The sequence below is a fragment of the Taudactylus pleione genome, unplaced genomic scaffold, assembly GCF_031769625.1.
Source record: "Taudactylus pleione unplaced genomic scaffold, aTauple2 ptg000377l, whole genome shotgun sequence".
Taxonomy (NCBI): Eukaryota; Metazoa; Chordata; class Amphibia; order Anura; family Myobatrachidae; genus Taudactylus; species Taudactylus pleione.
Genome location: NW_028284778.1, coordinates 4,314,200 through 4,331,011, shown reverse-complemented (window position 1 = coordinate 4,331,011; position 16,812 = coordinate 4,314,200). Strand labels below are relative to the sequence as shown.

The following is a 16,812-nucleotide window of genomic DNA, read 5'->3' as shown; positions in this document are numbered from 1 at the left end:
CTTTGTATTTCCACCATGCAGTGTAACAATCTTGGTTCTTATAAGAGGCACACTGCATCCACACTACCACTTTAATACCATACAAGCCTCCAGGGATATCCGGATTACCACTGTTTAGCAGACGGGGAGCGGTGAGTCTATTGTGTTTAGGAACACCTTTTTCTGCGGGCTTTCCCTCTGGAAACAGGAAAGCATCTATATCACTGTGCTCAGGCCAATTGTGACATTCTTTTACAATCAGAACTCACAAGCATCTTTTTTCTGCTAAGCAAGACTTTATCTTATGTATTTTGAACCTTTTTTAAAAAAAACCTCATTTCAGGATTATGATATACAGTATATCCATTTCTTATGTACTGATGTATATATGCACCTGCTGATTGTTCATTTAATATTCAGGAACTGCAATTCTTTTATATGTGCATTTCATTATTAAACATTTGGTAAACGTATTCCTCTATTCTGCTTTTTATGCTTTAGTGACCCCAAGTACAGACATACTTATATTTTTATTGTGCCCTTTGTTGAGAGGATTTGTGGCAGTCTCCTCTGTATGTCAGCAGTCTCCTCTGTATGTCAGCAGTCTCCTCTGTATGTCAGCAGTCTCCTCTGTATGTCAGCAGTCTCCTCTGTATGTCAGCAGTCTCCTCTGTATGTCAGCAGTCTCCTCTGTATGTCAGCAGTCTCCTCTGTATGTCAGCAGTCTCCTCTGTATGTCAGCTGCTGTGGATTCACTTTAGATCCCTGATTGATTAAGCGCATCACTGCATTTGGTTTTTGACCATGGAATGAGTCCAGGAGACATTGGTCAAAATTTACTAAGCGGTGGTTTGATGGCGGTTTCTATTCTATTCTAAACCCCGGGGGTTTGGTGGCGGTTTCTATTCTATTCTAAATGACAGCCCTGTTCTATTCTATTCTAAAATGTGTTTTGACTGTGGTTTGGCGGCGGTTTTGCTATCTGCAGATTTGCTAAGGCCAAAACCGCTGTAAAACTGCCATCAAAACACATTTTAGAATAGAATAGAACAGGGCTGTCATTTAGAATAGAATAGAAACCACCGCTTAGTAAATTTTGCCCATTGGATGAAACACTTTCCCTTTCTGTGATGGTTACTGGTGAGTTGATAACTGGAGGTTCATTATCTGATCTGTGGTGGATGGGAGGACGCCAGGAATCGTGACAACCATTGGAATAAGGGAACTATCACTTTTAATAGCACTTTATAATTTCAACTAATTGGAATATGTAGTAGCTAATTATAGGTTAGAATAAAAGACATGACTGAGGTTGTATGAGCTATGAACTTCAATATGAAGCTTTGCTTATAGCTGTCTGACTACATGATATCTCTATGCCAAAGAATTTGCTATTTTGCTTTTAGAGTTTATATCAGGAGAAGGGGCACAGAAACATAAACTGGGCAGGGGGAGCAGGTTGCACAAATAATAACATTGACTGGCGCAAATCCAGGGGAGTGCGATCAGTGTAATCACTCTCCCATCACTGGCAGAGAGGAGGAGACTGCTGTTGTTGCTTAGTGGCAGCAGTACCAGTCTCCCTGGTCTCCCACAGCAGCACAGCACACAGCAGTATGTGCCGGGCTTCTGATGGGTAAGAGATAGGGGGGTGGCATCAGATTTGGACCCCCACCGAGGCCCCTCCAACAAATCTGGGCCTGGGCAATTAGTACATGCCCCCCCCCTCTCTACAGCCCTGCTACCATTACTATACAAACCAAATGTATAAATGCACATTTAGCACAAATAGAAATACATTTTATAACAAAATTAGTGGATGTAACTCAATAGCTGTACACCAGGAGCTGCAGAGTCAGAATCACACACTCCTGAAGTGTTACTGCACAGTCCTGCAGATCATTGTGTGACAGCTCCAGTCTGGTCAGAGAGCGGTTTGTAGTAATAACAGAGCGGAGATCATCACTCTGGGAAGATATCAGACCATGGATCTGTAACCTGATGAGAGATGAGGGATCTGCATTAGGTCATTTCTTATCATTCCCAGCCTCACACTCAGCATGATGTCATCACTGACAGAATAACACTGTGTAATGTATATACAATTACTGGTGTATATATATAAGCTATAAGGCTCTAGGTATATGCCCCTGATAATTAATAATAATGAAATTACTGAATATATAAATTGAATATAAAAATAAGTCAGATATCTTATGAAATAATCCACAAATAAAATATATATAAACATAATAATGATGATCTAAAAATCTATTTTTTGTATGGACATTAACCAGTGAAGACATCTCATATTCTGCCCCCCATATACCATGTGATAGCCACTCCTGCTATCTGGCCCCCATATATCATGTGATAGCCACTCCCACTATCTGGCCCCCATATATCATGTGATAGCCACTCCCACTATCTGGCCCCCATATACCATGTGATAGCTAGTCACTATCTGGCCCCCATATACCATGTGATAGCTAGTCACTATCTGGCCCCCATATACCATGTGATAGCCACTTCTGCAATCTGGCCCTCATATACTACGTGATAGCCACTCCCACTATCTATCCCCCATATATCATGTGATAGCCACTCCTGCTATCTGGCTCCCATATACCATGTAATAGCCACTCCTGCTAGCTGCCCCCATATACCATGTGATAGCCACTCTCACTATCTGGCTCCCATATACCATGTGATAGCCACTCCCACTATCTGGCTCCCATATACCATGTGATAGCCACTCCCACTATCTGGCTCCCATATACCATGTAATAGCTACTCCTGCTAGCTGCCCCCATATACCATGTGATAGCCACTCTCACTATCTGGCTCCCATATACCATGTGATAGCCACTCCTGCTATCTGGCTCCCATATACCATGTAATAGCTACTCCTGCTAGCTGCCCCCATATACCATGTGATAGCCACTCCCACTATCTGGCTCCCATATACCATGTGATAGCCACTCTCACTATCTGGCCCCCATATACCATGTGATAGCCACTCTCACTATCTGGCCCCCATATATCATGTGATAGCTACTCACTATCTGGCCCCCATATACCATGTGATAGCCACTTCTGCAATCTGGCCCTCATATCCACGTGATAGCCACTCCCACTATCTATCCCCCATATATCATTTGATAGTTTCTGTTATTTGGGCCCCATATATCAGCTGATAGCCACTCTCGCTATCTGAGCCCCATATATCATGTGGTAGCCACTCCTGCAATCTGGCCAATTTTGCAGACAAAAATTTTGACTAAAACTCATCGTTGACTAAATTTTTTTGAGAACTAAATTGTAACGATAACAAAAATATAACTGTTTTAATTATGAAAATTATGACCTGTGTTCAATTTTAAATAAGTGACTAAGACTAAAACTAAATTGAAAATCATTGTCAAAATGAACACTCATTCTAACATGCACTACATTCTATTTTTGAAGTAAGGTTATTTACATTTTTTAAAGAACAAGTATGTGTTCTAGATATTTGCAGAAAATAAATATGACCTGTGTGAAAAAAATATGATTGTGAATTGCACTAGTTCTAACTAAATTAAGGCATTCATTTGTATATGATATATGGGAGGAGTACTATTGTCAAAATACAGGGAACAAAAATCAAGAAAACATAGGGGTCTTCTGTATTTAGCACAACCAGCACTGGGCTCAGCTGAGCCAGTCCTGGCTTTGGAAATACAGGGGACAAAAAAAAACAAAAAAACATGGGGGTCTTCTGTATTTAGCACAGCCAGCACTGGGCTCAGCCGAGCCGGTCCTGGCTTTGGAAATACAGGGGACAAAGCGTAGGGGTCCCCTGTATTATCCATAACCAGCACCAAGCTCTTTCTAGCAAGGGAGTAATGCATCAACCTGGGGAGCCCTTTCATCGGGTTCCCCGGACAAAGCATTACCCCTGACTTCTAGTCAGCCCAGGCCGGGGATGCCTGGGCAGGTGGGGACCCCCAAATAAAGGGGTCCCCCTCTCCAGGGCTCCCCAGGCCTAGGCTGACCCTTGGGCAGTGGGTGCTGGGTTCATAGTGTAAAATGTGGTGTAGTTAAATGAAAAAATATTGTCTTTTGTAGTAGAAATACAGGTGCCTGCAAGTATCCCCCACCTGCTGGTACTTGGAGTATCACAAGTACTAGCATGCAGGGTATTACGGGCCCACTGGTACCTGTAGTTCACCTGCAAAAGAAATATTAAAATATACACGCACCGAGAAAGTACAACTTTATTAAAGCATACATGCACACTCACACTCACTATCACACATACTCACCTAGTATCCCTGAAGCCATTCACATCCACTTCTCCAAGTAGTAATCAAGGGATACCTGTAAAAAAAATACCATACTCACCTCCTATGCGTGGATCACGTCCTCTTCATTCCATGTAGGCATCCAGGGTCTTGGCAAAATAAATAAACTTAGGGCCCGAGTCAGCAAGGAGCGCAGTTGAGAATTTGCATGCATTCGGCCAATGTTTGCGTTTTGTGCTGAATCAGGCCCTTAGTACAGTCCTTTAAGGACGGTACTACCCAATTGATGGCTCAGCAGAGGGATTTCACTATCGAAAATCCCGGAGCTGAGCGCTCATTGGCTGAGAGAGGCGAGTCTTCCGCCTCAGCCATTGAGCGGTTCCCTCCATTGAAGACAATGGTGGGAACTGCTAAAGTAACCTTAAGTTACCTTAGCGGTTCTCACTATGGAAGTCCATTGGATACTAATGATTTGCACATATTATGCACAATCTGTCGTTCCGATGCGTCAAAATCATCCAGATCGTGCATAATATAGTCTAGTGTGTGGGCTCCTTAAGACTAAAACTAAATTTAAAATCCTTGTCAAAATTAACACTGATCTGGCCCCCATATATCATGTGATAGCCGTTGCCCATTACCTAGTACCATATCATGTGATAGCCACTCTCACTATCTGACCCTCATATTATGTGATAGCCACTCCTGTTATCTGGGTCCCATATATCATGTGATAGCCACTCCCATTACCTAGTACCATATCATGTGATAGCCACTCTCACTATCTGACCCTCATATCATGTGAAAGCCACTCCTGCTGTCTGACCCCCATGTATCATTTGATAGCCACTCCCACTATCTAAACCCCATATATCATTTGATAACCACTCCTGTTATCTGGGCCCCATATATCAGCTGATAGCCACTCTCACTATCTTGCCCCCATACATTATGTGATAGCCACTCTTGTTATCTGGTCCCATATATCATGTGATGATAACCACTCCTGCTATCTGGCCTCTATATGATATGCAGTCAGGAAGCCGATCGCCGGCTTCCCGGCTGTGCAATCCCGACAGGGGACCAATGATAGGCATCAAAATCCCAATGCTTATCATTATCCCTATGCTGGGAGCCCGACGCCAGGCATACCGAATGAAGGTAGCCAGACGGCGGCCGCGCGGGGGGGAGGGTTAGGTTAGGGGCTCCCGGGGGGAACTTAGGGTTACAAACCCCCTCGGGAGGGTTAGGCTAGGGAAAGGGGGGGTTAGTGTTAGGCACCCCCCCGGGGGAGGTTAGGTTTTGGCTGCAGGGAAGGGGGGGTTAGGTTTAGGCACTTACAGGGGGGGGGTTAGGCACTAGGGGGAGAGATTAGCCTCCCTATGGGAGGGTTAGGGTTAGGGGGGGGTAGGTATAGTTCACTGCTGCCGGTCTTCCGGCGTCGGGATTTGAACATAGGTCCTGCGGTCATTCATACCGATCCCCTCCTTATATCATGTGATAGCCATTCCCAATCCCTAGTACCATATCATGTGATAGCCGCTTCCTGGTCCTGATATAGCTACTCCCGCTATCTGATCCTCATACCATATGATAGTCACTCCCACTATCTTGCCCCCATATATCTTCTGATACCCATTCTCACTATCTGGCACCCATATATCATCTGATATTCACTCCCGCTATAATGCCCCCATACATCATGTGATAGCCATTCCCACTATCTGGCCCCCATACATCATGTGATAGCCATTCTTACTATCTGGCTCCCATATACCATGTGATAGCCACTCCTACTCTTTGGCCCCCATATATCATGTTATAGCCACTCCCACTTTCTGGCCCTGATATATGATGTTATAGCCACTCCTGCTACCTGATCCCTATATACCATATGATATCCACTCCCACTATCTTGCCCCCATACATTATGTGATAGCCATTCAAGCTATCTGGCTCCCATATAGCATGTGACAGCCACTCCAGCTACCTAGCCCCCATATAGCATGTGACAGCCACTCCAGCTACCTGGCCCCCATATATCAAGTGACAGCCACTCCCACTATCTGGCCCCATACACCATGTGATATCCACTCCCACTATCTGGCCCCCATATACCATGTGATAGCCACTCCCACTATCTGGCCCATGTGATAGCTACTCCCACTATCTGGCCCCCATATACCATGTGATAGCCACTCCCACTATCTGGCCCATGTGATAGCCACTCCCACTATCTGGCAGATTTTTTGCTATGCAGAGGCACAGTTGTGATTGAGAAGCTTGATATAATAATGTACTGGAAATATACTGGGCATTACTGGGTGGTGACTGTGAGGTGGCTCTTCATACTCATGTACAGTACATGGACCTCCTTTAGGCATGTTATGGGAGTGTCATTAGTATGTCACTGAATCATTTACCTACTCAGACACTCACTCACATTGGAGGCTGTACTCATAGCGACATCATTGGTACATTTCCTATATAAACAGCTGGAGATATCGCACACTGTGGACTGTGTTCTATAAATGATGTAAGTGTCACATCATTAGTAGCAGCTAGGGATGGCCATCGACCATCGATGATTTGAGCTCATCAATGGTTTATGCCCAATGGTGAATACTTTTACCATCGATGGTGGAGAACCAGATGATTTTCCGCAATTGATGGTGGGTCTTAGGCTGATGGTGATCATTTCATTGTGTGCCAACAACAGCACTCAGTCATTACTTATTAGTGCTGCCGCAGCCCCCTGCGCTAAGTGCTGACAGTCTTCAGTGGCAGAGACAATGGGCCCGGCAACAGTGCCAGCGGCAGTCACAGAAGACAAGGCTGCTCATCTTAGCTGTCGTCTATCAGTCACTAAGCAGCCCGACCCACTATGTATCTTCAGGCAGCTACTTGCGTGTGTTGTCAGCCTTCTAGGGAGGAGTCAATGACTGTCTCCTCCCTCAGCTGCTTTGTATCTGACCTATAATGGCCGCCACCATGGTTGTGTATAGATCCCCTTCAGCTAATGTACCTGAACATGACATCAGCTGAAGGCGGAAGTGCTGTATCATGACCTTAAAGGCCACCAACAGTAGAAATGTGTTTGCTTGGCATGCTTTAGGCATGGTGGCTGGCTACTTCGCCACAGGTTACTATTCCCAACCAATGTGCATGTGGATAGTAAATGATGACATCAGGGTACATTTGCTGAAAGGGATCTATCCATAACCCCACCACCACAAATCACATAGCCTGGTTCACACAGACAGTGAGTGACAGCATTACAACAGCCATAGCCAGCCGCCGGGTGAGCCACGCCACACATACGCAGAGGAAACTTTTGCTGGTTAGCAGACTTTCTCCAGCAAAGCATCTTCTTGCATGTGCGGCTATTTGATATCGGGAACCATCGATGGTAGATGATAGAGTTTATAACCATCGATGGTTCCAACTAAAATGGCCAACGATGACAACCATCGATGGGTGTGGTATCAATGGCCATCCCTAGTAACAGCAGTGTGATATTATACAAGACATCACTCCTATTATACCAGCAGCAATACATGATGTGCTGCCTGTGTCATAATACTGTACAACTAATGCTCCTTTCTATAACAGCTAGTATTTATGTCTTACATTAACCATGAGAAGGGATGGGCTGAGCTGGGCTGGTGATTCACGGCCGCTCTGTGCTGTATCATGTGTAAAGTAATCCAGCTAGGGATGGCCATCAACCATCAATGATTCATAATCATTGGTTTATTGGTCCATGATGGTTTATGGCCGATGTTGAATGCTTTTGCCATCAATGGGTGAGAACCAGACGGTTTCCCTCTATCGATGTAAAAGCATAACCAACTTTTTTTTGTTTTGCTTTTTTATATAAAGTGCAGAGACACGGAGCATAGCTCTGCCTCAATGCACTCACAAAGCCCCGCCCCCATGTTTTGATTGGCACACAGGCCAGTCAGTAAAAAAAAAGGATGACCATCGGTTGGTGAAACCATCGATGGTCATCCATTGAATGGATGGTAGCCATCAATGGCTAATTGCTATTTTGCCATCATTGACATGGTAACTACACCAATGGCCATCCCAAAATCCAGCAGGGGCTAACTGAAAATGGCTGCCCCCATAGCAGGCTACAAAAATATGTCCATCATCAACCAATAGGAAGCCAGGTTTCTTTTTCCAAGCTGGAGAGTAAAAAAGGGGGCGGGGCTTATTGAGGGAGTTTGTCAGGACTCAAGCTCCCCATGCCTTCCCCAGATTGACTGCTAGGGATGGCCATCGGAGGGGTGTCCATCAATGGTTACCATCGATGGGACCATCAGTGGTTAACATCGATGACACAGAAACCATCTATGGTGAACCATCGATGGTTTGCACCCCTCGATGGCCACCACTGCTGGATTGCACAGTGGGCCAATCAAAAACAGAGGCGGGGATTAGCGGCACTGGGGATCAGGGATAAGCTCACTCCAGTCTGAAAAAAAAATACATCAGCTCCCACTTGTTCATCGATGGCTAAGAACCATTGACACTCAGCCATCGATGGTTAAAATATTCAACAGTGGCCAAAAACCATAGATGATTTCAAATCATCGATGGTCTTCCCTATTGACTGCTTCTACTGCTGCCTTCTCCTGCTGGGTTCATACTGACAGCAAGTAAGATTCAGCATTGGGCACACAATAGTACTGTGCAGCACTGGGCACACCATAATAGTGTACAGCACTAGGCACACTATAGTACTATGCAGCACTGGGCACACTATAGTAATGTGCAGCACTAAGCACACTATAGTACTGGGCTGCACTGGGCACATCATAGTACTGTGCTGCACTGGGCACATCATAGTACTGTGCAGACTGGGCACACCATGGTACTGTGCAGCACTGGGTACACAACCATACCCCGGCTTCAACCTGCTGGGCCCACAATGACAGCAAGCAAGATTCAGCACTGGGAACACTATGTACTGGGTAGTCCTGGGCACACCATAGTACTGTGCAGCACTGGCCACACCATAGTACTGTGCAGCACTGGCCACACCATAGTACTGTGCAGCACTGGCCACACCATAGTAATGGGGTCTCTGTCTCCCTCTGACCCGTTCAATACTTAGGCAATAGTAAACGGGGATAGAGGTGAGAGGTCTTCCCCCAATTAGGGCAGAGAATGATCTCTTTATTTCTGATAACAGAGACTGGTCCTCCTGAATATTTTATTTCATTACTACGGATTCATGTTAATGTTTAATAATCATGTCACTATTAAGATTAACAATATGTGGATTCACATTTGTTTAATATGAGTAAATATCTAATACCCTTCATTTGAAGGGATGATGTTCTCACATGCCATTCAATAGCAGATTTCTACTATGCAATATATACAGGGCATTGGTTACTACAATTTATCTTATATCTGAATCTAATCAACATGATTAACAACCTTTTTCCGTTTTGAGGCCAGTAATACAAGGGTTAATCACTGAGAGAGGATACCAGCAAAGGGACATACTTGCACGATATATGTGAGGAGCCTTTCCCGTCATATCTACAAGGGTTAATTATGGGGATGTGACAATTTTTGCAGCACCAAAACCACTCCTACACACAGACTGTGACTCAGAGAATATACACCCAACAATATTATTCTATTCAATAAAAGATACTTGATTAGATCTCGTTGGAGGTAGTAACCAGTGTCACAATCTGGGATAGGACAGATTATTTGAAGTGGTTTAAATATTATATTTCACTCTTGTGTCCCAGGTTTTTGTAATTAGGCAACATGAGCTCTACAATGGGTAATTTAAACCGCAATAAAAGAGAGATAAGCATGTTGATAAAATAATAGACCTTGCATACTAATTGAGCCATTAATCCAAATAGAATACTGCAGCAATATATATATATATATGCTTACATTGTATGCAGATATGTTTTGTATGTACAATATTTTCTATTTACCTGTTTTAAAACGATACTAGTAAAAGTTAAGTTTTATATACATTTTTCATATTTAATGAGTGCACCCACCAAGGAAAAATCTTTACTCTCTGTTGAATCATCTCTTATATGATCCAACACTCTACATACAAGTACCTTGTACTTTTCCTGTGGTGCACCACCAGCCACATTTTCCGAATTGATAGGGGATAACACCCCGCTCTAAATGATAATTAAGCTGGTCATGAATTGTTATAACTACAGTGATTAGTTTTAGATTAAAATTATGTTTTCCTGTGCGGAATCAACAAATCCCTCTCCACCTCCCAGGGGGGTGCCTATCCCTAAGTCCCCCCGGGAGCCCCTAACCTAACGCTCACCCTCCGCGGCTGTCCGCGCCCGGCTTACCTTCGATTGGTTTGCTGAGTGTCGGGCTCCTGGCGTAGGTAAAATGATAGGCGTCGGGATTTTGACGCCTGTCATTAGACCCTTGCCGGGAGTAGACAGTCAGGATGCCAACGGTCGGCATTTAGACCGTTGGCATCCTAACTGCATACCCTGTGCAGCACTGGGCACACCATAGTACTGTGCAGCACTGGGCACACCATAGTACTGTGCAGGACTGGGCACACCAGAGTACTGTGCAGGACTTGCAACACCAGAGTACTGTGCAGGACTGGCAACACCAGAGTACTGGGCAGGACTGGGGACACCATAGTACTGGGCAGCACTGGCCACACCATAGTACAGTGCGGAACTGGGCACATAACCATGCCCCAGTCTTCACCTGCTGGGTCCACACTGATAGCAGGAAAGATTCAGCACTGGGCACACCATAGTACTGGGCAGTCCTGGGCACACCATAGTACTGGGCAGTCCTGGGCACACCATAGTACTGTGCAGCATTGGGCACACCATAGTACTGTGCAGCACTGGGCACACCATAGTACTGGATAGCACTGAACACACCACAGTACTGTTCAGCACTGGGCACACCATAGTACTGGGTAGCACTGGGCACACCATAGTACTGGGTAGCACTGGGCACACCATAGTACTGGGTAGCACTGGGCACACCATAGTACTGCGTAGCACTGGGCACACCATAGTACTGTGCAGCACTGGCCACACCATAGTACTGTGCAGCACTGGGCACACCATAGTACTGTGCAGCACTGGGCACACCATAGTACTGTGCAGCACTGGGCACACCATAGTACTGTGCAGCACTGGGCACACCATAGTACAGTGCAGGACTGGGCACACCATAGTACAGGCACACCATAGTACTTTGCAGCACTGGGCACACCATAGTACAGGCACACCATAGTACTGGACAGGACTGGGCACACCATAGTACTGTGCATGACTGGGCACACCATAGTACAGTGCAGGACTGGCAACACCAGAGTACTGGGCAGGACTGGGCACACCATAGTACTGGGTAGTACTGGCCACACCATAGTACAGTGCAGCACTGGGCACATAACCATGCCCCAGTTTTCACCTGCTGGGTCCACACTGATAGCAGGTAAGATTCAGCACTGGGAACACCATAGTACTGGGCAGTCCTGGGCACACCATAGTACTGTGCAGCACTGGGCACACCATAGTACTGTGCAGCACTGGGCACACCATAGTACTGGGTAGCACTGGGCACACCATAGTACTGTGCAGCACTGGGCACACCATAGTACTGGGTAGCACTGGGCACACCATAGTACTGGGTAGCACTGGGCACACCATAGTACTGTGCAGCACTGGGCACACCATAGTACTGTGCAGCACTGGGCACACCATAGTACTGGGCAGGACTGGGCACACCATAGTACTGGGCAGGACTGGGCACACCATAGTACTGTGCAGCACTGGGCACAACATAGTACTGTGCAGCACTGGGCACACCATAGTACAGGCACACCTTAGAACTTTGAAGCACTGGGCACACCATAGTACAGGCACACCATAGTACTGGACAGGACTGGGCGCACCATAGTACTGTGCAGCCCTGGGCACACCATAGTACTGGGCAGCACTGGGCACACCATAGTACTGTGCAGCACTGGGCACACCATAGTACTGGGTAGCACTGGGCACACCATAGTACTGTGCAGCACTGGGCACACCATAGTACTGGGTAGCACTGGGAACACCATAGTACTGGATAGCACTGGGCACACCATAGTACTGCGTAGCACTGGGCACACCATAGTACTGTGCAGCACTTGCCACACAATAGTACTGGGCAGGACTGGGCACACCATAGTACTGGGCAGGACTTTGCACACCATAGTACTGCGTAGCACTGGGCACACCATAGTACTGTGCAGCACTTGCCACACAATAGTACTGGGCAGGACTGGGCACACCATAGTACTGGGCAGGACTTTGCACACCATAGTACTGTGTAACACTGGGCACACCATAGTACTGTGCAGCACTGGGCACACCATAGTACAGGCACACCATAGTACTTTGCAGCACTGGGCACACCATAGTACAGGCACACCATAGTACTGGGCAGGACTGGGCACACCATAGTACTGGGCAGGACTGGGCACACCATAGTACTGTGCAGGACTGGGCACACCATAGTACAGTGCAGGACTGGCAACACCAGAGTACTGGGCAGGACTGGGCACCCCATAGTACTGGGCAGCACTGGCCACACCATAGTACAGTGCAGCACTGGGCACATAACCATGCCCCAGTTTTCACCTGCTGGGTCCACACTGATAGCAGGTAAGCTTCAGCACTGGGAACACCATAGTACTGGGCAGTCCTGGGCACACCATAGTACTGTGCAGCCCTGGGCACACCATAGTACTGGGCAGCACTGGGCACACCATAGTACTGGGCAGCACTGGGCACACCATAGTACTGGGTAGCACTGGGCACACCATAGTACTGTGCAGCACTGGGCACACCATAGTACTGGGTAGCACTGGGCACACCATAGTACTGTGCAGCACTGGCCACACAATAGTACTGGGCAGGACTGGGCACACCATAGTACTGTGCAGCACTGGGCACACCATAGTACTGTGCAGACCATAGTACAGGCACACCATAGTACTTTGCAGCACTGGGCACACCATAGTACAGGCACACCATAGTACTGGACAGCACTGGGCACACCATAGTACTGGGTAGCACTGGGCACACCATAGTACTGTGCAGCACTGGCCACACAATAGTACTGGGCAGGACTGGGCACACCATAGTACTGTGCAGCACTGGGCACACCATAGTACTGTGCAGACCATAGTACAGGCACACCATAGTACTTTGCAGCACTGGGCACACCATAGTACAGGCACACCATAGTACTGGACAGGACTGGGCACACCATAGTACTGTGCAGCACTGGGCACACCATAGTACTGTGCAGGACTGGGCACACCATAGTACTGGGCAGCACTGACCACACCATAGTACAGTGCAGCACTGGGCACATAACCATGCCCCAGTTTTCACCTGCTGGGTCCACACTGATAGCAGGTAAGATTCAGCACTGGGAACACCATAGTACTGGGCAGCACTGGGCACACCATAGTACTGGGCAGCACTGGCCACACCATAGTACTGGGCAGCACTGGCCACACCATAGTACTGGGCAGGACTGGGCACACCATAGTACTGGGCAGGACTGGGCACACCATAGTACTGGGCAGGACTGGGCACACCATAGTACTGTGCAGCACTGGGCACACCATAGTACTTTGCAGCATTGGGCACACAACCATACCCCAGTTTCCACCTGCTGGGTCCACACTGAGAAGTAGGTAAGCTTCAGCACTAGGCACTATAATACTGGGCAGCCCTGGGCACACCATTCAGTGTGAATCGCTTCATCGCCCCCTCTAACCACCCACTTTCACGTGTTGTGGGTCAGCACAGATTCCGGGGGACTTGCCTACTCTTGCAGGGTGCTGGAAGTGGCACCCGATTTTCTGGAGGCTCCCGGCAGTCCCAAGAGAGTAGCCAAGTGTGGTGCAAATACACATTAGAATGTAACAAATTTAGAGGATGTCACTTAATATCCTTTCACCTCAAGCTGCAGAGACGGCCTCACACAGTCCTGAAGTTTTTCGGCACAGTCCTGTAGTTTATTATTTCCGGTCAGGTCCAATCTGGTCAGAGAGCGGTTTGTAGTAATAACAGAGAGGAGATCATCACAGCAGGAGGAGGTCAGATCACATCTCTGTAACCTGATGAGAGATGAGGGATCTGTATTAGGTAATTTCTTATCATTCCCAGCCTCACACTCAGCATGATGTCATCACTGACAGGATAATACTGTGTAATGTACATACAAATATTGGTGAATATATATGAGCTTTAAATTACTAAATACATAAATCAAATAAAAAAATAAGTCAGAGCTTTCTTATATTAAATAATCCACAAATAAAAATATATAAACATAATAATGATAGATGATCTAAAAATCTATTTTTGTATGCGGCCAACGGTAAATCATACCGAATGCATATATATCATGTGACTGCCACTCCCACTATCTGGCTCATTTATATCATGTGACTGCCACTCCCACTCTGCGCCTAGCTGTGCTCATTGTGTATACACCTAAAAATAAAACAGAATGGATGGTGTAATGGTTAGTGTAATGGTTAGTATTACTGCCTTATAGGTTTTTGGTTTGATTCCCACCATGGCCCTAGATGTGGGGAGTTTTAATATTCTCTCCATGCTTTCATGGGTTTCCTCCAAGTGCATTATTTCGTTCAGTAACCAAAAATATATGGGTAGGTTAGTACAGATGTGTCCTCAGTTATCTTTGCTATGTAGCCTGTACTATTCATGTGAGTGTGAACCAAAGCACCTTCCCCCCAACCCCTCCCAACTACCGCATGGTGTCACACCTACAGTATATCTTACATTGAGGATGTCACACCTACAGTATATCTTACATTGAGGATGTCACACCTACAGTATATCTTACATTGATGGTGTCACACCTACAGTATATCTTACATTGATGGTGTCACACCTACAGTATATCTTACATTGAGGATGTCACACCTACAGTATATCTTACATTGAGGATGTCACACCTACAGTATATCTTACATTGTGGATGTCACACCTACAGTATATCTTACATTGTGGATGTCACACCTACAGTATATCTTACATTGTGGATGTCACACCTACAGTATATCTTACATTGAGGATGTCACACCTACAGTATATCTTACATTGTGGATGTCACACCTACAGTATATCTTACATTGAGGATGTCACACCTACATTATATCTTACATTGTGGATGTCACATCTACAGTATATCTTACATTGAGGATGTCACACCTACAGTATATCTTACATTGTGGATGTCACACCTACAGTATATCTTACATTGAGGATGTCACACCTACAGTATATCTTACATTGAGGATGTCACACCTACATTATATCTTACATTGTGGATGTCACATCTACAGTATATCTTACATTGAGGATGTCACACCTACAGTATATCTTACATTGTGGATGTCACACCTACAGTATATCTTACATTGTGGATGTCACACCTACAGTATATCTTACATTGAGGATGTCACACCTACAGTATAGCTTACATTGAGGATGTCACACCTACAGTATATCTTACATTGTGGATGTCACATCTACAGTATATCTTACATTGTGGATGTCACATCTACAGTATATCTTACATTGTGGATGTCACATCTACAGTATATCTTACATTGAGGATGTCACACCTACAGTATAGCTTAAATTGATCATGTCACACCTACAGTATATCTTACATTGATGGTGTCACACCTACAGTATATCTTATATTGAGGATGTCACACCTACAGTATACCTTAAATTGATGGTGTCACACCTACAGTATATCTTACATTGATGGTGTCACACCTACAGTATATCTTATATTGATGATGTCACATCTACAGTATATCTTACATTGATGATGTCACATCTATAGTATATCTTACATTGAGGATGTCACACCTACAGTATATCTTACATTGATGGTGTCACACCTACAGTATATCTTACATTGATGATGTCACACCTACAGTATATCTTACATTGATGATATCATACCTACAGTATAGCTTACATTGTGGATGTCACACTTACAGTATATCTTACATTGATGATGTCACATCTATAGTATATCTTACATTGATGGTGTCACACCTACAGTATATCTTACATTGATGATGTCACACCTACAGTATATCTTACATTGATGATATCATACCTACAGTATAGCTTACATTGTGGATGTCACATCTACAGTATAACTTACATTGTGGATGTCACATCTACAGTATATCTTATATTGATGATGTCAATACATTTTGTTTTTGTTATTGGTCAGCTTTAACTTGTTTTTAAAATGCAGTTTTTATGAAAATTGGTTCAGTAGTTTTTGTGCCAACTTGGAACAATCAGACAGACACTACGTTCTTATTATATTAGTATATATATTAGTTTAGATACATTGAAAATAGTTAATTATATATATATATATATATATATATATATTCAGATGCTATATAAGGAAATAACAGTAGCTAATGTGCCTGTGACTT

At 45.2% G+C, this 16,812-nt stretch overlaps 1 protein-coding gene across 1 annotated transcript in view; it reads right to left on the bottom strand.

Annotated features, from left to right (window-relative positions):
- Positions 1-1,878: 1,878 nt before the first annotated feature.
- Positions 1,879-16,812, bottom strand: part of LOC148508053 (NACHT, LRR and PYD domains-containing protein 3-like) — a 108,449-nt gene continuing 93,515 nt past the window's right edge. The window contains exons 10-11 of the mRNA XM_088445168.1: positions 14,268-14,427; positions 1,879-1,977 (exon numbers count right to left, since the gene is read on the bottom strand). Coding sequence (XP_088301294.1) covers positions 1,942-1,977; positions 14,268-14,427 — 196 coding nt within the window. The 3' untranslated portion in view covers positions 1,879-1,941. The remainder of the gene's footprint in view (positions 1,978-14,267; positions 14,428-16,812) is intronic.